At 46.9% G+C, this 24,648-nt stretch overlaps 1 protein-coding gene across 2 annotated transcripts in view; it reads right to left on the reverse strand.

Moving 5' to 3' along the window:
* Nucleotides 1–24,648, reverse strand: part of LOC119181006 (low-density lipoprotein receptor-related protein 8-like) — a 59,789-nt gene that overhangs the window by 27,583 nt on the left and 7,558 nt on the right. For both annotated transcript variants that reach the window (XM_075875657.1, XM_075875656.1), the window contains exon 2: nt 17,732–17,845. In XM_075875657.1, coding sequence (XP_075731772.1) covers nt 17,732–17,845 — 114 coding nt within the window. The remainder of the gene's footprint in view (nt 1–17,731; nt 17,846–24,648) is intronic.

The following is a 24,648-nucleotide window of genomic DNA, read 5'->3' on the forward strand; positions in this document are numbered from 1 at the left end:
CAATTATAAGAGACGCCGTGGTATAGGGCTGCGGTAATTTTGACTACCTGAGGCTGTTTAATTAACGTGTAACGGTATAAATTGGCAGCAGCAAGCACAGGACAGAGTTGACTGGTGGAACATGGGAGATGCCTTTGTCTTGCAGTGGGCGTAGTCAGGACTATTATTATTATTATTATTATTATTATTATTATTATTATTATTATTATTATTATTATTATATCTTTTTGTACACGGGTTACCAACATATTCGCTTCCTCCAAAAATGCGGCCGGGATTCGATCCCGCGGCCTGCGGGTCAGCAGTATGGAAATGTATCGTCTGGTACTACAAACCCTATAGGTTTCAATACACAACTGATAATCTGAGAAGTTACGGATGGTATTCCGCCGTGATCAACACACTAGTAAAGTAAAACAAGATTCTGGGCAAACCATAGAGGTGAACAAACATTACGAAAAGAGTAAGTAAAAAAGAAGAACATTGGAACACAAGCACGAAGTTCAAGATGCATTATTATCGACCCGTAAGGTCGGTCAACGCGTTTGCCCACGTTTCCCGAGAAAAAACCGGCAAACGGTCGGTTTAGTAAAGTTTGATTAAACTATTCCGAGACTTAATTATGAAGGAAAGAAAAGTAATAGAGAGCTAGGTGCTACGCCATGCAGCTGTCAGAGCGTCCCTCGCTTTTCCGGAGGGATTTCGCAGTCGCGCGAATTCACACCCACACACAAAGTGCAGTTAAACCGAGACGCCCACGCTGAACATAACATATTGGGCACGGGAAGGGGGGGAGGGGGGGATGATAAACTAAGTTACGGAGGAGGCGATGCAGGAAAAAAAAAGGAAGCATGCGAAAGAACGGCGTTTGTATCGGTAGACAGCAATAATAAACAAAAGAAGGCACGCCAGCAGTGCTATCCGCCGCGCAGTATAAAAGCACACCCTTGATCCACTTATGCCGCTAAATTGAAGCCGCATCGTAGTCGAGCCGAGCTAATCCCATACACGAAAAACCGCACTCGGAAAGCAGTCAAAGAAAAAAAAAATAAAAAAAAGCCACAGACACACAGAGAAGAAGGTGAACGGAGCGCATAGGATCTGTATAATCTGGGCCTGTAAGCAAACTCTCGGGGTCACGCTCAGACGATATGCGTGCGGAGGACTTCTTCCAGATCCTACGCCGACACATTTAAAAGTTCACCCCGAAAGAATTCGGACGTCAAAGTATACGGTTGCCTTGCAGGACTTTGACATGCAAATGCAATGCGCATAAGGTCGAAGAGCAGGCGAGGAAAGGAGAAAAAAAAAAAAAGAAAACGACCCGAGTTCGGAGAAGAGCGCTCGAGAATCCGAAACGTCGGCAGCAACGCCCACTATATATGCCCACACAAGGTAAACCGCTGGCTGTGTCATATCTAGCAGAGCACTAAATGATTATTATTTTTAAATAGATATAGGGAAACTGTCCCCAAAAGAAAACGAAAGGCACGAGAAACGCCGCAGGCGAAGGCGGCTGCTAGAATCGTCTGCTTTTTTTTTTTTGCTGTTGTTGTTCCTCTATTTTTTTAGACTCGCGTTCTGCGCAGACGCAATAGAACGAAATATTAATTATGCCCTCCGTAAACAAGCGACGAATGGAAGATGCAAGCACCGCCATGCTTGAACAGGCACATCAACATAAGTTTATACGGCTGAATCTTTATACGGCTGAACCGAAATTACCCTTCAACAGATCTGAAAAACGCCGCAAAGGAGAACCGCGTAGCGACACCATCGATTCGACATGGTCACTGACTTGCTCGTATTAGCTTCGTTTTTTTCATATCCATACAAGGTTTGGAATGTGGCCTTTAACGGAGCACAGCGCTATTCTAATATAGATGGCGTAGGCCCGTTGGAGATATACACAGTGACGTCATTGAAGTCTTCATGTTGTGCAGCCTGCACAGCGGCATGTCCAACGATCTCGTATCGCTTCAAGCCACTGCTTTAAGCCAAACTTCTGCGATGCATTTGCTACAGAAGCACGCAGACGACATGCAGCAGACGACACGCAGCAGACGACAGACGCTTCATGCTAGCTTTTGAAGATCGAGATTTGCTTTTTGGTGTATATAGTTTCAGTTTACCCCAGCCGGCGCACCAAATTCGGTTTCCATCGTTCCGATTCCACGGCTCGTTTTGCATCATCATCAGTTAGCGTCAAAGGTGAGTAGCATAACCAGCTGCAGTGAGGGAAGCCTTTTTTTATTATTTGCGCAAGGAGTTTAGCTTGCTCGCGGGCCAGCTCGGTGCACAACTTGACGACGACAACAACAACAACAACAACAACAACAACAACAACAACAACAACAACAACAACAACAACAAGTGGGAGCAGCTCTTTCCGAAAACAAACGGTCCACTGACAGCCCAGAAAGCAACATCAATAAAAATTCGCTCAGCGAGGCCAGTGTAGCTAACGCTACAAAACACACACAAACACACACACACACACACACACGTTTCATCCGGGCCGTCGAAAGGCGGCGCTTGCGTGCAAAAGTTGGCATCGTCTAGCACGCAACGCGCATGTGCAAGCCCTGAGAAAGCGTTTACGCGGTTTGCACTGCAACGATCTGGAGCGCGTGGGCGGGAGAGAGGTCAGGCGTACTTCCTTACGCTCAACGCACAGACATGCATGTAGATTGTACGCCTGGTCGACGAACTGCCACCCAGCGAAAAGATGAGGTCAGAGAAGAGAAAACAATAAAGATAAAGAAAAAAAGAAGGGGGGGGGGGTGACGCTGAAACGAGGAACGGAAATAATGGCCTACAGCTTCTCGACACGCAGAACGAACCAAGCGCGGCAGCGCCCCCTTTCGAGCCACTGGCAACGGAAAGATCGTTCGTAGCAGACGACGACAAAATTGATTCGGCAGACGACGGCGAGCAGACGACGATTGCACGTTAGCGCTGCTCGGGGAGGGGAGGGGGGACTGTTGCTGATTAGCCACCAATAGTGAACGAGCTCAAATAGTTTCTATTCCTTTCGAACAACTCAAAAATCGCCTAAGCGTAAAACAATTCCACAAACCTATACGTGGTATAAATGACGCCCTTCCATTGGATGGACCCCCGTAAAAACGTCTGCTAAGGTTGAAAAAAAAAAATACAGAGGACACACTACTTCTGGACATGGCACAGGCAACTAAGAAGTGATGGGAAACTCAATCATAGGATCGTTATTGACAGAAGAGCACGCCGATAAAGCTCATCCGACATTTAGCAAACAGATAACAGCGCAACAGCCGGTGCCAGTTTTGTGCAAGTAAAAACGGTGGTTCAATTCCGTGAGGAATTACCATTTACGTAACGTTTACATATCGTAACCGGTTACATAACGTGTGGGAAGGAAAATTATATGCACTTCAAAAACTTGAACTTGCACGCTGACTTCGCGCTAAAACAGAACAGCGCAATTCTGAACTCGTTCGAAATACAGAAAAAAAAAAGATCAAGTCGTCTGTCTTTTTTAACACACTGCACTGTCTTGCAGCATGATTTAATAAGAGAGAGAAAGCGGTCAACTTGTTCGTATTATGCGTCAGTTCGCAATTAACCGGTCGGTCGCGAGATGTCGCACAGGCGCTATACCGTGAACGCGCGGAATTTCGCGTCTATAGGTGACGTGTCGTCCTGTCGAGCCCATAGCTGTGGGCGAAATTGAAAACGAAACCCAACCAGACGAGGAAGCAAGAAACGGGGTCACGCCTCCCTCCTCGCCCGCGGCCCTTCGCACAGCAGGGTTTTCGCTTTCCCAGGTCAGCGAACCTAAACCTTCAATCGTAACACTTCTTAAGCGGACAGAGTGACCAACTTGGAAAGTGTTATATAGTTATGGCCGAGGTGATCAACGGTGCAAAAACTTGCACGTTTAACTAAATGTGGGAATAGCATCTCATAAATGCGAAAGCTTTTTTATACTTATTTGCTCAAGACAACGTTTTCAGGAACACATTCTCAAATCACTTTACTATTCACAGTCACCTTAATTACTGCATTTCATCCTGGGCCAACACGTACACTCATCTGGCACCCATAATTCACTTTCAGAAAAGAGCAATCAGTCCCTACCATTAATAGTTTATACACTGCATCAGACAGCACCCCTCTTGAACTCTCAGAATTCTATTTATCGCCTCCACTTTTCAGCACAAACTTGGTGCTTTATTATTGAGAAGTAGAACAGGTGACATTCAAAATGACATACTTCCCCTAACACATCTTCGCAGTAATAATAACACACGGTTTTATGAAATCAGTAACATTCTGCTTCCAAAAGTAAACACTAACCACGGTAAAACGACAGCGTTGTTTACTGAAATTTCAACCTGGGATTCACTTCCATCAATATTTCAATCAAGCCTTTCAATACATTATTTTCGGCGTCAACTAAAACAATTTCTACTAACCACACGCACCACCTGATCGTATTTGAGCATTTATATGTGTATTGGTTTAAATATATTTGTATTTATGTATGTGCGTATGCTCACTATGTATGTCCCTTGATAAGTATTTACATATGTGTTCATTTGTTATATTGAAATAGTTTCTTACGGCTTCTTAGTTGTCAATCTTTGTTTACGTTATTTGTACTTGTTCCAACAGGAGGTCCCTCCTGACAGTTTTCCTTTTGGGACCTCCTTCTGTTTTATAGGCATTTTTTTTATTGTATTGTATTACTGTATAGAATATATTGGATGAAGTTTAGAGCATTTACTGAACACGGTAACATTGGGCGACTAACAATGAGCAACTAACAGAGGACACGTAACTGTGGAGAACTAGCTGTGGTCCCCTAACTGTGGTTAATACACTGAACAACTAGTCGACGTAAACTAGTTAAATGAAGTTTGTAGTTTATCCTTACGCTCAAAGATAAAATAATTGTAAACCTATCCGGTAGTCGGCTGAACATCTTAGAAAAGCACGAACAAGCCAAAGCCTTACGGCAGGGGATAATATATCGACATGAAATTAAGAACTAGTTTAATGACGATTGCTAATGAATGATTACAGCATTACAGCACCCCCCCCCCCCCCTAAAAATGGCCCTGGATCAACCTGCATCGGCAAACGGTCGACGTTTCAATTTCATATACACATGCAACTTGCATGTAGCAACTTATGCTTACTTCCTTAAAAATATAATTTTAAAGTGATCATTGTGTAGTTTTAGTGGGATACTGAGTTTATAAAGGGGCAAGGCGCCTTGTGCAGGCTTTTATACTTTTTCATCAGTCCACTAAACAAATTGTACTTTTTTTTTTCTGTCTACCTAAAATCGATTTCAACTTAGAACAACGGTGAAGTTGCAAATGCTGCTGCTGGTAGTAGAACCCGCGTCCTCAAGGACATCATCACCATCATGATCAGCCTGACTACGCTTACCGAAGGGCAAATGGCTCTCCCGTGTTCCGCCAATAAACCCTGTCCTGTGCTTCCTACTGCAACTTTACACCTGCAAACTTTTTGATCTCATCTACCCGCTTAACCCAGCGACAAATTCCGCATGAAAGCGTTACGGGTACCATTTACAGCGACGTGTCCGAAAGCAAAGTTTTTTTTTTTTTTTTTAATGCGGAGCATTTCTTAGTTGCGCTCACTGGTCGCACCGACATAAGCGGTGCCGCGTCGGATCCGCGATAAAAAAATAAAAATCGCAGCATATCCACGAGGTGAATGATGACGAGTGGAGCGAAGCGTACGGACGCGCGGACGGACGTTTCGCCCCACTCGTCATGATTCACTTCGTGGATATGCTGTGTCACCGCTTGTATTGACATGCGATGCAATTGGCTACACTACTACGACGACGCAGGACACACGGCGCTATAGGAGCTTCGTCCTTAAGAGCAACGACAGATCGAACGAACCATTGTAGGAAGAAAGTCAACGCCCCGCGATAATGGTATTTATATTTGACAGAAAAAGAATACTTCGGCATAAATCTAACACCGTGCCCCGGTAAAGGTCAACTTGACTTATGGGTGCCACGCACAAGGAAAAAAGGCGTCGACATCGCGCGATGTATTAACGTCACCATGCGGGCATTTAGTAGCGTAGAATCGTGGCTATGTGCGCTTCGTCAGCCGGTTGACAGGTGCGTTTAACATTTTTCTTTTCTTTCGCGACTTGCGCGGCTGAACGTGATTACAGTGCTGTAGCGTATACATACGTGGGCACAGCGCCCACCGGACGCACAGGATGTGTGTCATCTTGATAAGACTGCAGCGGGGAAAAAAGAGTCAACATGGCGACGCGCCGTCACCCAATTTATCCGCGTGAAAGGGATAAACGGGCGGATTAAGCGACGAGAGGCGTATCTATACAACTGCGTACAAGGTACGCGCTATAGACGGTGCATGTTCGAAGGCAAACTGCGCGAACACACTTAAAATGCGGCTTAGTCTCACGGTGTCACGCTTCGGCGTCGGCGCTGTCCGCACCCCCCCCCCCCCCTCCCACTGCGCATGCTCGCGCCCAAGAAGACACCCGCAATGCTCCTCTCCCCCGCTTCGCAAGGCCGGCGTAAACAACGTTTGCTAATCAGAAAGAGAGAGAGAGAGAGAGAGAGAGAGAGAGAGAGAGAGAGAGAGAGAGAGAGAGAGAGAGAGAGAGAGAGAGAACGGTTCACGCTGCACAACCATTCACTGGCCTCCCCGTATATGTATAGCACTGGATCGCGTGTTCGGAATTCAGTCGAGGGTGTCTTTGGCAATCGCTTGACGTTGAATGCAACGCTTTTTTCATTGAATAAGTAAGAATAATAAATACCAAATAACAATTAAGCATTCCCAAACACTACCCAATTACGCAACCACTCTGCGACGCCGTAACTCGTGTTCCCCCCGTAGGAAGGTGGGAAGCATTTTTTTTTAAATTTTCAAATTTATAGCGTTTCTTTTCTTCTCTTTCTGCATATCTTCTAATGTGACGAAAGAAAGCTTAAGATTACCGCCAATGACGTATTACGAGGTTTAACGGCGCATTAAGACTTCAAACGCAGCTTTTGACAAGGCAGACGAAATCAGGCGGCGTTTTCGTCTGCTCTAAGCAAGAGAGCAGACGAAATTTGCGTCATAAAAAGGATCCCCAGTTCCCAAACCATTACGAAACAACGAGGAAGCCAGCTATGGCGGGTCATTCCATTATCCACGTGACGTATCACCGCTGTTAAAGAACAGACGTACAAACAAAGAATAACGTGAAGATAACGTTGGTACCCTTAAGCAACTTGTTACAACGCCACGTATACGCATTTCCTTTTTACGATGATGTTTCAAAGAGGGGCAATCACGATGTCTGCTGGTCGGCCAATTAGAGACGAGCGAATTGACGCTGGATAAAGAAAAACCCTGCAACGTGGATTAGGCAAAGTTGCTGCGCCGTTGCCAGCCGGCTTAATCGTACGCATCGGCGACGCCAAGCCGCCTGCGGATGCAATAAAGTTGACGCAATAAATCACAATAAAAAGATAATCATACCGGAACTATCGACTACGCAGCGATCGAGGAATGTGGCGTTCGCGGCGTAGATAAAAATACGAGCCACGCTGTATAAAGACGAGAACGGGATTTTACGAAGAAATGGAAAGGGGGGAATTTAGAAGCAGACGAAAAAAAAATGCGTGACGCACGTAGCAGACGACACGGATGCGAGTCACACTTTATTTCTTCTTTTGGTAATAAAGTCGGCTCGTTGAACTTAAAAAAAAAAAAAGATGCAGACGACATACAGACAGACGGACACACTGGCCGGCAAGTAGCAGACGAACTTTTATTTTCTCTTGTATACTTGCACAGTAGTCGGGAATTCTGGTTCACCGCTTACTTGGTATGCGCGAAGGACAACATTGTTAAACGGAGGTACAGGTCTCGCGGTTTCTCCAGCGTAGGCACGCATTTAGGCTCTCGGAAAGATACGAGACTCCGTATGCGTATCAGTGAAAACCTGAGAACAGTAAAGCACGTCTGGTCTGCCGTGCGAGTGAATGAGAAGGATGCGTCGGGGTTATCTTTTTTTTTTTTAGAGTGATGCAACAAACTGCACACATTACGACTGACGCCCTACTTAAGATCCTTTAGTATCCTTGGGGGAAAAAAAGTACTGGCTACCAGACGTACGAAACCAGTTAGGCTATAGCGTCATTCGGAATGAACTATACGCCTGCATCATTTTATCACTTGTATATACAGTTAAGCCAAAACGTGCGAGGACATGCAATTAAGCTGCTTTCTTTTTATCGTTAATCGTATAATGCGCGCAGAATCGAAGCAACAGTGTTTTGCAGTCAGCTGCCTTGGGGCCGAGAAATATATCCATCTGACGTTTACATCGGATGCTAGATACATCACGTATAATGTAAACAGAATAAGAATGTGAAGCATCCTACGATTGCTCTTTGTGCATAAACCAGCTTGAGGTTTCATCATGCTATTTCAACAGGGTAGACGACGGAAATAAAAATTGCTTATCTCTAGAGGTCGTATAATACGTGTCATATCTGGAGTCGCTCAAAAAGTGTATAAAAAGTAAATGAGGAAATAATCTTTTTTTTTTTCAAAGAAAAAAAAAGGCAACAGAGCCCACACATGCGTTTAGCAGATTAAAGGCAGACTATACGAAAGTCCCGAACTAATCTGTCCGAAGAAACCACATCTGGGCGAGCCTGCGTTCTTTGAAGTTGTGCGACTTCTTGAGCGCTTACATTTTTTTTTCCCATAAATTTTTACATCGCTTGTTTCAGCCGCAGATCCCACGGGAACGCGCCGACCGACGGTGGCTTTGCTGCCCCCTAGCGGCAGGTCTTTGAAATTGCCTCGCGGATGATATCTCTCCATTCAGGTTTAAGTTTCGCGCAGTGGTTTATATGCCGCGCGGCAACGTGAGAAGACCAGACGACGCCCGTGAACAACAGACGCCGCCTGCTTCTGCAGTCCTCGAAACCAGACGAAAAGGTGCCGCTTATATCGTCTGCTCCATGCACAATGCACAATAGCTCAATGTCACCTTCGCAAATAAGGCGACAGCGCTGTTCTGTTCACGTTGTTCTGTTTTAGTTTTGTTTTTCGTTTCTCGAAACCCAGTTTTATATAATATACGGAGACAATTTCCCGGTAGAAAAGGCGACAACGACTAATGTGTGCGTGAAATACACATCCATCGAGCTTGTTAATAAGCGGACAGACAGACATCACATCCGACGAAAAGAGCAGACAAGTGTATACACGTTTGTTGATACGTCTGCTCTTCTTGAAAAAATCGCATCTGTATTTTACCGAGTGATTGCTGAAGCAAGCCTTCAGTATACACTATCAAACCGCAACACGGCACAATACACCGCAACATACCAGATCATATTGTATCGTAGAAGAACAAGACTATGACCACAGCTTTCTCATGACCATGCAGCATTTTGTCCATTTAGGACACAACGAATACATTAGAGAGACGCGACTACTGCAAAGGAGCTGATTACTGCACACACTTTTTGCAACCGCGCGAACAAGGCTCTTGGGCGTTGCCAAATGAAGGCGGTTTCCAACCTACGCGTATAGGCGGGAGACGCAAAGAACTGAAGCTTAGGTATACTGTACATACGTACAAGAAGGCGGCACTACAACGACGCACATGGGTGTTTCCGGAAGTGGACACCCTCGCATTTCCCGTCTTACGCCCCGATATGAATGAAGAGGCATAGAAAGCGCGCCGGCGGGAATTTCCCCAAGTTGACGACGAATCGCGATTAATAAACCAGGTGACTCGTTTGTGATGCACGTCCGCTCCTCGCGCATTGAAGCTTATTACAGTATACTCACGGATTCAAACACGACGTTATTATTGTTTTAACGATATGCTAAATTGCTCGAGATCACGTCATGTTGCGACGAATCTGGTCTCTAAAGATAATGTTGCCTCTGATCTATATACGCGTTCCAGTCGTAATTATCACGATTTTACCCGAACTGAAGGACTGAAAACGTATACGTGCGCACGCTTAGTCCTAAACTGTCCCGTTTCAATTTGTGCGCAATGTACATACCGCAGACATGCGAGGCCAGCTTTGCTTGCAGAAGAAAGAGTTTACGAGACAAAAAAAAAAAAAAATTCAAGGGTCTATCGCCAAGTCATTTTTGTCAGTATGCACTAGCTAGGCTCTCAAAGAGAGATAAATAAATAAAACGAAGAGACAGGGAGGTTAACCTAGAAGAGCTCTTTTGCTACCCTGTACAGGGGTGGGGGGAAAGGGTCGGAAAGAGGATACAGTCAGAAAGGTATAAAATAAATTCAAAAAAATTCACAAAATGCCCTATTAAGCTTATAAAGTGAGGTGCCTGCGGCAAGTCAACTTTTCATCTACTTTCTTCCATTTCCACCAAAAGCTACAATTGACATTCCCTATATTTTCCTTGCCTTTCGTGCGTCTTAGTTCTAATTAAGGTTAAAAAAACATCGGGGCAGTCTCAGTGCTACACACGTAAGTTAAGCATTGTAGAGTCACCTCCCTTTCTCTTTATTTCTCGTTAGATGAAAGTAACAGAAAACGTGTTAACAACGAGCTACGGTGACGATCCAGAACCTACAGTTTGCGTCATGCTCTCAATGCGTACACATTTACAGACGTATACGTATACATTTACTTCCTGCGTGTGCTTATGTAAACTCTGAGAGAAATGAGCAACACGCTAATAAAGCAACGGATGTCGGCGCCCGTCAACTGCAACGAACTCGCAATATTTCAGCGGCTAAGCTTTGACTCGGACGGAACTAACAAAACGGTGCACTGAGCAGACGTCGCGCAAAAGCCTGCCGCAGACGACCCAGCAGGCATCGTCGTCTGCTTCTCTCGAGAGGACACGTCTGCTCCGTTCCGTTGGGAGCGTCGTCTGCTGCCGCGCCTCTGGTTCACTCGGGCACTGTGCCAGAGAACACGTGTTGGTCGCTCACAAAGTAAAGCACTCGAAGTGAACGCTGTGGAAAGAGAAGAAAGAGAAAGAGCTAGGTATGCAGCGCAGTTGATATACGAGGGAGTGGCGGCCATTTTCCAAGTATAAAAGAAAAAAAAAACTAAAGATGGCGTCGGCCCACATGGAAGGGGAAAGCAGACGAGAAGAGGTGCGACGCCCGAGTACCAAAACGGGAACCCCCAAGCATGCAGTCGAGACGACGAGCGTGCCATTCCCGAATTAGAATCGCTGCTTCGCGCGTCTGCGGAAGCGCGATAGAGTCAACAAACACAAACTGGACTTGCTTTGCTTTAGAGCCCCCACTTCAGGCGCGGTCAAGGTGGCATTGAAATTTAACACATGAACAACGACACGCATATAAGCGGTTGGTGCGACTTCGAAGGTTAAGGTAGACATACACACATCTTGAAGACAGTGTTGAAGCAGTTTCAACTATATATAAGGCACTGCTCATATGTAGAGAGGGGGCCACTGTTAAAGGGAACATTCATGCGCAGGCAATGTGTCTGAATGTCGTGCTCTCGCGATTTCACAGCCACGCAAATTAGCAGACGATAACTGTAGCGATTGGCAGTTTGGACTTCTTTCAACACAACTGTGCCGTCAACAGACTTTTTTTTTTTCGTATTCACTTGCCGCTAGGGCATGCACCAGAATTAGGTGAGGCACAAGTTCTAGCGTTCCCTTTAACAGTGTAGCACACTGTACACGCTTCGCTTTGGTTTGTGCGTATCTACATGACGGGCGCCATTCGCGAACTAAATCGATCGAAGCTCTGCTCGACACCAACGCATTAAGGGGCGCGCCACTTTACAAAGCACGCGACAGAAAAAAAGACCAGCGAGCCCCAAAGGTCAAAGTTCGCGATAAGTTATGCAGCCGCCCTAGTGGCATAAGTGCAGGAGAAAAAAATTGAAACCTATTGAACAGTATTAGCTGAGTGGGGCAATTGTGAAAGCTTACTTCATAGCTTCCGGCTGTGTTTTCGAGTAATTACCAAACTCCGTTCTTTAACAAAGCCACATGCGAAAAATCGAGAAAAGAATCATGGGGCGGCGTGGATTGCGATATAGATAACGTCAGATAAGAACGAGACAGTCGAATGAAAACGCAGTCCGATCTGCCCCCTTTCTCCCACTTCGTTCAAAGAGAGATCGATCGATCCTACTTTGCCAGGGTCAATACACCGCGCACCTTTGAAAAATGCGCGCAGCATAATTTACGAGCGGGCTGTACGATGAGTTCTACGGCTATCCAATGTGCAGTGAATGAGTAGCGACGTATTTACAGCGCGGCGTTCTCGTCAGCCACACGCCCCACCGTTCTTCGCACATTTTCACATACAGCAGCTGTACCGAAGTAACGACAGTTCACCCGCAAAGCCGAGCCTTGACGGCCCACGTCTCACTGCTCAAGAATGTCCACTCAATTAAGAGGACACAAAATGTCGCGAGGCTTCATAACGAAGAATCGTCCGCTTCGCGAGCTCTAGCAGACGACGTTTCGAAACCGCTATACTTTATACTATGTATAAATTAAATGTACTGTATTACAATGCATCAAATGGATAATCATAGACGCAAAAACATCTGTCACGGCCACCGCAGAGAAGGTCAAAAGGCATATTCCGTGGCATCAATGAAGTGATTTACAATCGATAAACAGCCTGACATAGCTAGGGATAGCTATTTTGAAGGGCAGACTCACAGACGAAGACCCCCTACACCGCCCCTCCCTACCTGACATACCTAGGGATAACTATTTTGAAGGGCAGACTGACAGACGAAGCCCCCCCCCCCCTCTCCTCCACCACCCTTCCCTATTTCTATTTCTGTCCCCATTGGCTGGTGCGACGCTGTAGCCTTGGAAGCGCTGCACCCTTTTATTATGGCGAGACGGATGAGGTACCCGCGAGGCCTATAGGCGAGATGCCAGCCACAAGAGAGCCCCCGAGCGATGCCCGACCCCTGCGCGACCTTCTGCATTCGCACAGCGGGGCGAATGTCGTGATGCGAATACGAAACTACTGCACGAAACGCCGCAACGTCCCTGACTTGGTTGTTTGTTAGTCTTTGCACGTGTTGGTCTATCGCAGCTCGTTTTTCTTTAAAGCACGCTTTAGAAAAAAAATCTGGGGAAAAAAAAATCACGCGGCCGTAGACAATGCGTAATCACAGTTGCGAAACTGACTGGGGCAAAGTTTTGCTCTTTCGTCGGCCTCTACGGAATGGGCATATCAAAGGAAGCGCCGCCATTAGTCGACGTAAGGTTCAGTTCTGTACGTTATAGCCACGGCAATTTGGAAGCTGTGCAGTGCTTTTTGATCAGAGGTCAATTTCAGGCGCGAATTTATTTCACGAGAATTCATTCTGTATATAGCACATCTAAGCCCCTACCTACTTCGGCGCAATGCCACGCTCAAATAAATGAGTGGCAATTACTGACGTCACGATCAAGTGCGTTGCTTCATATATCGTGTAACCACTCTGAATAATATGAATAGCCGTGTACGATTAAACAGTGCTAAAATGAAAGATTAGAATATTCACTGCAGGAATTGAATCATACGCTGGACGTATAATGCTAGAGATGATCGGACGGGCCGCTATTCTGGCAACGCTGAAAAACAAAAGGCACCACCACAGTATGCACTGTGTTCTTATTGGCATTTACCTCGGCAGTAATGTATTTATCGTTCTTTTTGAATCCGCCAAAGGCCGTACGCATCGCCCCGAAACACACAACACATTTTCTTAGGTTCCTCTTTGTCGGTGATGCAAGTTCCTGCATTTTATTCGCTGTTTGCCCTTACGAAGGTTTTTTAGAACACGAAAATAACGCACAAGCGCACCACACATTAAAGGGACAATAGAGGCAACCATTAAGTCAACGTTTATCGTTGAAATAACGGTCCAGAAACCTCGCAGTGTTACTTTTGTGCCAAGGAAATGCTTATTTGGAAATAAGATCATGTTTTAGTATACGCGTCAGGTTAGCTCACTTCAAATTTGCTCCTATCCTTGCGTTTTCTTTTTCGCAACTCTGTGAAGAAAATGCTCAATAAAACTGAAACTGAAAACTGAAACTGAAACTGAAATGACCCGCCTCAAGCGGAACGTCTCACGTCACTGTTGTCGTGCACAGCGTTGCCCGACTTTACCACGCGGTTGCCGACACTAGCAGCAGCAACAACGGCAATCGAACAATTTCCTGCCATTGGCTCTGAGATGGCAGACGTGCTTGGTTCAGCTGGGCCCCGCTAGATGACTCGACCTGTCCAGTTTACCCAGACGAAAAGTGAACTTTTGAATCACTCGCGCCATTCAACGTCCAGCGGTTTTTTTTTCGTGAATCAAACAGCCACGAACAAGCAGCATTTTAATGCGTCTAGTGGCACATGGAAGGTTTGTTATGTCGTGCAGATAGTGCGATTACTAGTGATTAATTGTAGCCTGTAACTCTGACGTCATCGGGACCATTTTGCGAATGTCCTACTGCGGCGCATGTGTTCTCGTGCATTCACCTTAATTTATCGATAACTATAGGGCACTGCTGTTTACAATATTGTCGTTTTAGACGTAGTCATATAAGCTTTCACTCTCACGTAAATTGTTGACTTTAGTGTCCCTTCAAACATAACGGAGCATCTCAGGATAGGCTGTGTCGCCCGCAAACAACAATCTCTGCTTATCGACGCCACAGCACCCGTATAGCGGCAACAAGTGGGGGGAGAAAAATTAAACCAGAAAAAAAAAACGACACAAAAGAAAAGACAGGATATTGCACACATGTTTGAATAATAGTGTAGTATCACGAACAGTGCACCGCTCGGCAGTGGGGCACTTTCATCTTTTGTTTATTTTTTTTCTCCCACCGGGAGGTGCGCAAAACATGCAAGCGCGCGTACGCAGAACGCGGCTAAAAGGAAGTTCTTTTCTCCATGTACAGGCACGTTTTTTTTTTTTTTTGCGTGGTAGTCGCACACACCAGCACTCACCAGCGTGGTCCAGCAAACGGCAAACAATAAAAAAGGACCGCAGAAATGGAAGAGACTTCGTAAACACTTCACGGCAGCCGGTGGCTGGCGCACTGGTGTCCCACGTGGTGGACGATAAGTGATCTTTTATAGACGAAATAGTCTTGAAAAGGGAAGGAGGGCGTCGCTGGAACCAACGGATTGACAAGTGCACTCTTGTGTTGTCTAAAGGGCAGCGATTCCCTTGGAATCAGGGCCGGCAACACCGCGGCAAGCCCCTCCACGCTCCAAAAAAATGTTAAACTGCACAGTTGATTGATATGTGGGGTTTAACGTCCTTATAAGAGACGTCATAGTGGAGGACTTTGGCAATTTAGACTACCAGGGGTTTTTTAACGTGCACCCAAAGCTGAGCACACGGGCCTACAACATTTTCACCTCCATCGGAAATGCAGCCGCCACCGCCGGGATTCGATCTCGCGACTTGCGGGTGAACTGCACAGTTATAACGCTACGATCCTTTCTCGAACGCTAAACCGATGTCGCACTTCGTCGCCGGCCAGTCGGAAGAAAGAAAGAAAGAAAGAAAGAAAGAAAAAAGAAAGAGAACAGAGATAAAATAAAGGTACAATCATCCATATATCGAAAATTTTTTTTCACCCATTTGAAACGAAATCGCAATCTTCGGGCGAACCTATATACATCGAGAAACGCGCGTTCTTACAAATCTTCGTCAAAATGTATCGCGACGTTCCGCTAGAGCCATCGGCCCAGTACGCGTAAATCGCCGCAGCAGCCGTCGGTGGCGCTGTCGGTCTGCATCTCTCAACTGCGCGTTGCTCACAAATGAGACAGACTACACGTGCGATTCATAGACTTGAGCGAGTCCGTTAATGCATCGGTTACACGCAGAACATACACATATAAGCTCTGCATGCGTCTGTCTCGTTCATGCTGCGTGCAACGTTAAGAACACGTGTGGCCCGCAGAAGGGACGCAGTCGCACCATCTCTCAGGCCACGTTCACACTGAGCATTCCGGCCACCTAAATTGCTCCGAATCCGGTTCGGCGGCGGCGAGATCCGCCGAAAGGGCCCTCTCCGCGCCGATCGCTCTCGGACCGATTTTTGCGGCGTCTGCCGCCGAATCGGTCACCGCGGACCAATAGGAGCGCTAGTCAAGGAATTCTGAAAAATGGCGGCTAAGCCCTACTCACTTGTTATGTCGCAGTGCACGTAACTGAATGTTGAAACCAACGGGAGTTTAACCTACTCTGTGCCTATACTTCGCGTCCGTATTTCGTGAAAGAGGTGACCGAGCTTGTTGTTGGCGTGACCGAGCTTGTTGCGGTCTCGCAGAGCAAAACGAACCCACCAACGCCGCTGGCGTCGGTGGTTTTTCTGCTCTTCGTGCATTACAAGACAGCCACTTGCCAGCAAACTAAGCAGTACTGTCTTTTCTTGCTTCTTGCGTACGAGAATCGTCCAAGTATACACCACCGGATAGCGTAGTGGCGTTTGCGAGCCGCGACAACAACCGGGTGACAGCGCATCCATCCCGCGTTCGCCCCGTAGTAGATGGCATATTCGGCGGCGCGGGGCGCGTCCAGTGCGAACAACGCTGCGTTTCGGCGGCAGGGGAATTCCGGTCGCTGTAGAAAGCGGATGTTTCAGTGTGAACAAGGCATTACTCGCGCGCCACCCTGCGGCGACGCCCACACACAAGGTTCTCCCTAAAGGCCTGCCCACACACACGCGCCGACGCGCTGTAAAGCGTATACGAGAGGTGCCGCGCACACCCTAAACGCAGAAACGAGTCAACGCTATACCGCATACACTGCAAAAGGGGCACGGGAGTATACGCGAGATGTGAAAGGCTGGGTTCGACGAACGCGCATGCAAGGGCGGGCGGCGACGCGTCAAACTTCTTCGACGCGAGGTCCGCCATGATTGACAGGCCTCGCCTATTCGTCTGCAGTGCGAGTGCGAGCGCGCAAACGCTGCCCTAGTTATTCCGCTCGTCCGTGCGTCGTCATTTTAGAAGCTTGCCGCCCTGTAGAACTTAACAGATCCGAGGAACGTGGGAAAAAAAGAGATGCGCATTCAGCAATCGCGGCGCGAAATAAAGTAAGGTGACAGAGCCCGAAACTGTGGCACGCACTATACATCACTTTGGTTTTCCAAATACGGAAGTTGACTCGCTAATGGGAATGGTCAGCTGCTTTCAAGACCTGCCATGACACAGCATCGTTGCGAGTGACCACTTCTTGGAATAATGAGTGTCCATCCCTATTGAAACGATCCGTATGCGATGTCCAATAATTCCGTATGTTTCCGTAAGAATACAAATGTTTCCTGTATATTTTCCATATATTTCTGTAAGATTCTTACGGAAACATGCAGAATTATTGGACATCGCATTAAGCCATGTTGTATACCAATATGACAGCTCCCAGTCGGCACATATCGCTTGAATTTGCTCTTTCATCATCTCTTCGGCCCACATTAATTGATTAATTAATTTGATTGATGAATTAATTAGTTCATCATATCATTCTTTCAAGCCCCACTAGTTTGTTCAGCTTCAAAAGAGTTAGTGTGGCGGCGGTTTGATCGAAGCGTATGTCAATACGCACTGGACAGAATGTAAATGCGGGCGACACGAATACAACAAAACGTAACTAAGGAAAATGGAAGTAATTAGTCATTACGCTAATTAAACGTTGACACACACTCACCGCAGTTCTCCTCGTCAGAGCCGTCGCCGCAGTCGTTCTCGTCGTCGCACCGCCACGTCTTCGGGATGCACTTCTCGTGCTTTGCGCACTTGAACTGGCTCGTAGAGCATTGACCTGGGAACAGAGAAAAAAAAAAAAGAACGAGAACAAGGTTAAAATTATATTTACATTAAGTTACCACAAAGTATAAGCGATCAAAACTCTAGTAAAGGCTTTCTCGCTTTGCGAAGTTTCCTTTTTCTTATCTCTCTGCACTCTCTTTTCTCCCCTTCATCCCTTCCCCAGTGCAGGGTAGCAAACCGGATGTGCGTCTGGTTAACCTCCCTGCCTTTCCTTGCATCTTCATCTCTCTCTCTCTCTCTCTCTCTCTTCTGATTCACGCGTCTTCATGTATTTTAAATACGAAGCGTTTCTTTGCGTACTGCAGACAACTATAGCATCCACTCACCCACCCACTCATTCATAGAATCGCATTTTCAGCGCAGCGCAAGAAACACTAGGGTCTTTAGAATTATGTGTATCTATTTTCTAGTAAAAGAACACATCATTTGTTACTTGCGTATTGATGTTGCACATGGGAAATGCGTAATATTATCTTTCTGGTGGCCAATCTTCACAAGTATGAACGCCGAGACCAGATCAAGATGGCTGGGCGTTGAGCAAAAACTTTGGCCGGGTGCCTGAAAGGTCACGATGGTGCGACGGACAGACAGACGAATATTTCTACAATAAAGTGATGTTAGTCGTGAAATATAGATGTGCCGAAGTGTATGTGCCCTGTTACTGGAATGGTATGAAGCCTTTGTGTTCTGTACATGCTGTAAATAAATTTTTTCTATACAGACTATCGTCTCTAAAACAATGAAAGAGGCGTGACACAGTGCGCAAGAAGAGGTGACTTCACGAAGATAACGTCACCGAGCAACCAAGAAAAGTAAAACGAAAAAAAAAATCGCCCCGAAGCGCTCAATAACCCAGCTATAACGGACAAGTGTGAAAGACAAACACAGGAAAGCTTGGTTTGGCCGGGAATTCCGTAAAAATATAGAAGCTGCGCGGGGTTGTGGTTTCAAGGTTATTGCAGGTATGTCGCGCGGAAACGAAGATGAGATAAGACTAGATATAATCTCTCGAGTTTCGCATTGTCACAAGGCCAATCGGCAGTTACCATGGAGGGGCTGGGAGGCGGTGCACACCGATTAGCCGCGCTATCATTGGCTGAAATCGGAGAGCCATAGGTTCTTATCGCAAAATCGAGGCTTCTTATCTGGAACCATCTGGAGGCCGCGGTTGGCCAAGGAATGGAGAGGCCGGCCGCACAGCGATAACGCGGGCGTTTGATAAATAAAACCGTGAAACAACCTTCTTCAGGCACTTACACTTACAGATTTAAAAAAAAGTAAAAACTAGAGGTCCTCGTATAGTGGTTTCGCGCGTGTTATCTAAGATATTTAAAAAAATTTTATCGACAGAACATTCCGGACTGAGAGATAACGATCACTACAAGAGAATCAAAACAACTAATCGAACTAACGCCATTGACAAATCCAGTTACACCCTTTACTAAAGGACCGCGTAAGCGCTAATCAGGACTAGTACACCACGGACAATATCGCTGACTATTCGCCCATATAGTTACAGTCCTTAATCCGGTTAACGCCAAGGCCAGTATCCGTATAATTTTCTTCAGCGCACTTTCAAAACTGTAAAGAGTGTACCGGTGCGCGGTCAAAGCTGTTTGGCGATGTAATATTAACACCATATAGACTAAGAATATCACACGACTTTTTTTTTTACCATTTGTCTGTTCTGCTGAGACAACAGACGGCTCACTAATTGCCTAATATATAACGAGGTATGATTTTGCACTGTCACATAAGGCACCATTAAAACGCGTCGCCACACACACACACACACACACACACACACACACACACACACACACACACACACACACACACACACACAGTTTCTTTTATCTAATCACAGCTCCTCAATTAGCACTTCGCCGAAAAGCGCCGGCACACATTGCCCTCACATCCTGCCGGCTCTTAGACACGTATGCAACATCCGCGCAAACATTATGCACGCGTGCGCAACTTAGCCTCGTTGTATACATAAGTACACACACACACACACCACTGCGGGGGGGCAGCGCACTCAAGAACCAAGCAGACGCAGGCATGCAAGGCAGTTTCGCAACCTTCCATGGCGCGCGAGTCACAAAAAAAAAGCAAACAAGCCACACACAAATAAAAAGACTAAAAAAAAAGAGCGCTTACTTCACTCCTTCTGAACTCCTCCGGTAGCTTACGATGTTAGAACGCCAGGGAGGCAGGCATGTAAGCGGCAAACGACGCGAAACGGATTACGGTTGCTGCGCGCCGGGCAAGCAGCGTATGTGGTCATGAATTCCACCGCTATCCCCACCGCAGGGTCATCCCAACGTATATATACAGACGCCGCCGGAGGCGATTGAAGACACGTTTGTGTGTGTGCTTTTTTCTACTCCCTAAATGGATTTCGAACACTATCGATACCCATCGGTGTGTATGTATACCTTCCGCCTTTACGAAAAAGTCAATTTTCGTTCGACTTGCCGTCGCTGGCGGCTTTCGCAGTTCGGATTAGCAACCAGCGGTCGCCGTTTGTTCTTGTTTTTGTCAGAATGTGGGAACGTGGTGGCCTTTGCTGGCGTGTGAGCAGAGCTTGGAGAAGACCTTTTCTATACTTGAAAACACACACACACACACACCAGTAAAAAGTGTGGCTTTGTTTTCACTTGAGCTTCCGCAGTCAGCCGTCAAGCTATATCACCTGAACAATTAGATTCAGCCTGTCACTAGTGCTGAAACAAGCGAACAGAAGGGCGGTCCAGTCGACGCGCCAGCCATGGCGAAACTAAGCGAACAAGCACCGGCGAAGCAGAAGTTGAGCTTTCTGCCTGGTCATGTGGTGCCGCAGCACTGTGGCTCCGATCACGGCCTCCGAGATTGCCCGCCGGCGGGTTATCTCGGAAGCTACGCTCCGAGCCACCGCAGCTGCGACGCCTCTTCGCGGCGGATAAGGTGACGGACGTGACGTCACGCTTGCCGCCCTCGCGCTCTGGCGGCTCAATGTCATTGCGACGCGATGAGTGACATAGGGCGGCATAGCTTCCGCTTGTAAACGAACACATGCCCACACAATGATTATTGTTTGTTCGCACTGGTTATGGAATGCCTGAAGCAGCAGAGAACTAAAATTGAGCCGTGGTTCATCGCGGACGAAAGCAAGAAGCGTGAGAAACCATGCACGCGAGAACATGCGCCTGACAACGAAGGCGCCAGTAAATTTTACTTCTGCTTTGACGTTATCGTCTAGATACAGGAGGAGTGTTTTGGTCTGCCCGAAACACACGAAATCAGAAGTACAAAAAGGGCTAAATGATCTCAGACGAGCGGCGCGAAGCAAAATACAGCACACGAAATAAATAAATCGTCACAAACCAAGACCGTGGCAGCCGCTGAGGAAGCACATGCTACAAGATGAATCTAATCTTTGCGAGTAAAAGCTGCATCAATATTCAGTACCGCATGCTTATTCACTTCTTGAGAGCTAGGCGCGATGCGTCACGGATTTCAGATCGGTGCGCAACACTAGGCTTCGGTTGTCGGTAAACGTGCGCAAGCGAATAAGCAGAGCGCACCGAAACTTCAGGCACGACTTGGAACCGAGAACTTAAGATCAAAAAAATAAATCACCTGACTGCATGCGGCACGTACGGGCACCTATAGACGCGTTTCGAATGAAAAAATACTCTCGCGTTTACCATTTTCGCCCACAACATATGCGACATTTAATGGCGCATACCCAGCGCCGCGCACTTACAGAAAGCCGAGACAAGTACTTATCTGTTACGTGGACAAAGCGTACGCATCAAAGCGTCCGATCGAACGAAGGGGGACAAGCACAGTAGCGGACGAAAAACGATTCGGCCGCGCCCCGCAAAGCATAAAATGAGGCGGCACGCAATAGAATCCATCAACAGACGAGGCGGCCATTGCGTCGTCTGCTACACAGCCTCGGGCCCAAACGATCGAAGGCAGACAAATCGAAAAGCAGACGAAACACGCCACGCCGTCTGTTTGTGCGGGCGCGCTTAATACGGTAACAGACGGGCGCGAGTCCGCATGTTTTAAACATCGTGCGCCTGTAAATATACACACGCGAATGTTGCCACGGCCCGAAAGAGGAAACGGCGGTATATCGCGCCACCAGCGAGCGCTACCTGCTTACTTGATCGCTGGAGCGAGCAATTCGGGAAGCCAAGAAAAAGGAGGGGACCGCGCGCAGGCTTCTTATACGCCGTTCGCACAAATCAAGATCAAGGTCACCTATACCTGGCTATGAGAAAGGACGAAAAAGAAGCCAAGGCAACGATTTTTTTTTTTTCTAACGCTTGGCGTGTAGCGCCAATCGCGACGCGACACACACTACGCCCGATCAAGTAAAAGAAGGGAGAGCGCGATAGCAGACGACACATTTCGGGAACGATCGAACCAAGTCGGCTGGTTAATCGTTTGCGATATCCAAATTTCGATCATTATTTACAGGTTTGGTTTACAGGGTTGGTTTGGGCACGTGCGCGCTGTAGTGCTTAGTTGGATCGCTAGAAGAACGTCGTGTTCTTCGTGGCGTACTCGTATTTAGGCCCGTCTAGCAGGTTGCCCCGTCTGGTCGCGATTTCTGCTGGCAGACGCGCGCGCCTCCATGATTGAGCAGACGACAGAAGTGTCCCAATCAACAGACGATAGCACTTTCTCCTCGTCCGATTCCAGGCCAAGTGTAAAATTGTTTCCATTTTTTCTTTTTTTTTTTGCATTTAACGAGCTGCAGCGACTGGCCCAACACTATAGACGGAGCTCTGCAGAAATTACACTGTACAGCAACAAGTAAAAGTATACATTCACAAAATAATGAACGTTATTCTGCTGCGGTGTACTCCACTGATTTTAGCAGTCCTGCTGGTTAAGTTGGAAGTCCATTAAACCGCCATTTAGAAACGCAAATATTGTTATAGATAAGATGTGGTTCACGCTTGGGTATGAAGACAGGGTAATAGGTGCATTGTGCCAGAAATACGAGCGCCTTGAAGATGTACGCGATTTCACCCTGTTGCCTTCCAATGCTCTTGGCAGACGTGGCTGACCGCATATCTGAATTCCTATCGAAAAAAAAAAAGTTGCTTTTTCGTGTTACCTATAAAACTGCTCAACCACCAAAACACCGTTATATGTAGTTACATCACCAGAACAAGATCTCTGATTACAAGCAAAGCAAGAATACATTTATCGAGGTATTATTCTACGCTGAAGCATAAAAACAGCTTTCTATCTGTTCTTGGGATTCACCACAGCTTAAAGGCTAATCCTGATAAGAAGTGGCACACGTACGATACACGCAAAAAAAAAAAAAATCAGTGCCAGTCGATTTTTCTGTAATGCGCGCTTTTTCATCGATCTGAACAACCTGGTTTCGTTTATCGTGTCGATTTCGGGGATTACACTATTATGCGCGCTATTTCACATGCACCCATCTCGGACGCCAGCTTGGAAACACGGAGACGTGACCTAACCACGCGCAGTTCTTTAAAGACGGATATCATCGGACCATCAGAGCGCGAGGGCCATGGAACTCATCGTCAATACCTCTTCCTCAATACACCACGTGAGCTGCCCCTTCACGGTCATACCAAGTCGCGTTAGCGCTATATATAGAGCTCCCAACGCCGTCCGATAACCTTCAATTTTTTTTTTTCGCACGCTTTCTCCTCTTCTGGCTTACCAAAGTTGAACAAGACGCAAAAAACAACAAAAAAAGGTTACGAAGCGCCGACAACCTTCGCGACAGGGACTATCGGCGACATACGGAGGCCGGTGCATTCGAATCGCAGTCAAAATCGAAGTCGATCTTGCGCTTACATAGAGGTGTGGTGGTCCCTTTTAAAGCATGCACTGCGTACAAGGCACCGTCAAGTACACCGCTTTTGGTATAACAATCTTTACAGGCCAAACTATATATAGTCAGGCCGAACTAGAAGCTTGCGAAACACGCAACAAATATCACCACATGAAAATTCCTTGGAATGGATGAACACGCTCGCCACCACACCGAACGAACCACTTCTGAACACACACTCATGCACGCCTCTATATACAGCGGCGTATTCATTCGCACGTGCTACAGACAGCGCCATGACGTCAGAGGGGCGCGTCGCATCAACGGAGAGGCGCTAATCACCGACTCATCAGGCGCGACGACTACTTCTACGAATGATCGAGGACGAAGCCACCCGACCACGCTCCGTTGACTTTGGTGGGCGGCTGTGCATCGAGTGTTAGTTACACTGCGTGTCATATACTTTGTGCACAGCCTTCTTTCCATACTTTTCATTTCGTATACTTGCAAGACTTATCTTTCGCTTCGCGTGCCGAGACGCCAACCTCTCCCATTTCACGTCTAATAAACGCACACAACAGAGAGAGAGAGCGATAACAAAACGTCAGTACCGTCGTTAGATTATAGTTCGTGCTTGCGGCGGAAGCAAGGGGGCGACCTCTATATCGCGAGTACGCGCTAATGGCGTATCAGATTTCGCTGGAACAAGAGTTAACTGACCAGACTGCCGGCAAGCTGTCTCGCCGCGCGATAACGTCGTATAGCTTCTGTGCGTATACTATCTATATATATACAGAGGCGGCGTGTTGGCTTGCCAATTTGTTGATGCCAAGGATCCGTCGAGCCACGCGGAGATTATCAAAAGCGGTTCTGCTTTTCTTTTTTTCTTCTTCTTGACGCGTGCCACTTTACCGTGTGTTATGTCAGGAAAAAAAAAAAAACACCCTCAAGTAGCGCCGCTTGGCAGACACCGATAA

This window comes from Rhipicephalus microplus, chromosome 10, assembly GCF_043290135.1.
Source record: "Rhipicephalus microplus isolate Deutch F79 chromosome 10, USDA_Rmic, whole genome shotgun sequence".
NCBI lineage: Eukaryota > Metazoa > Arthropoda > Arachnida > Ixodida > Ixodidae > Rhipicephalus > Rhipicephalus microplus.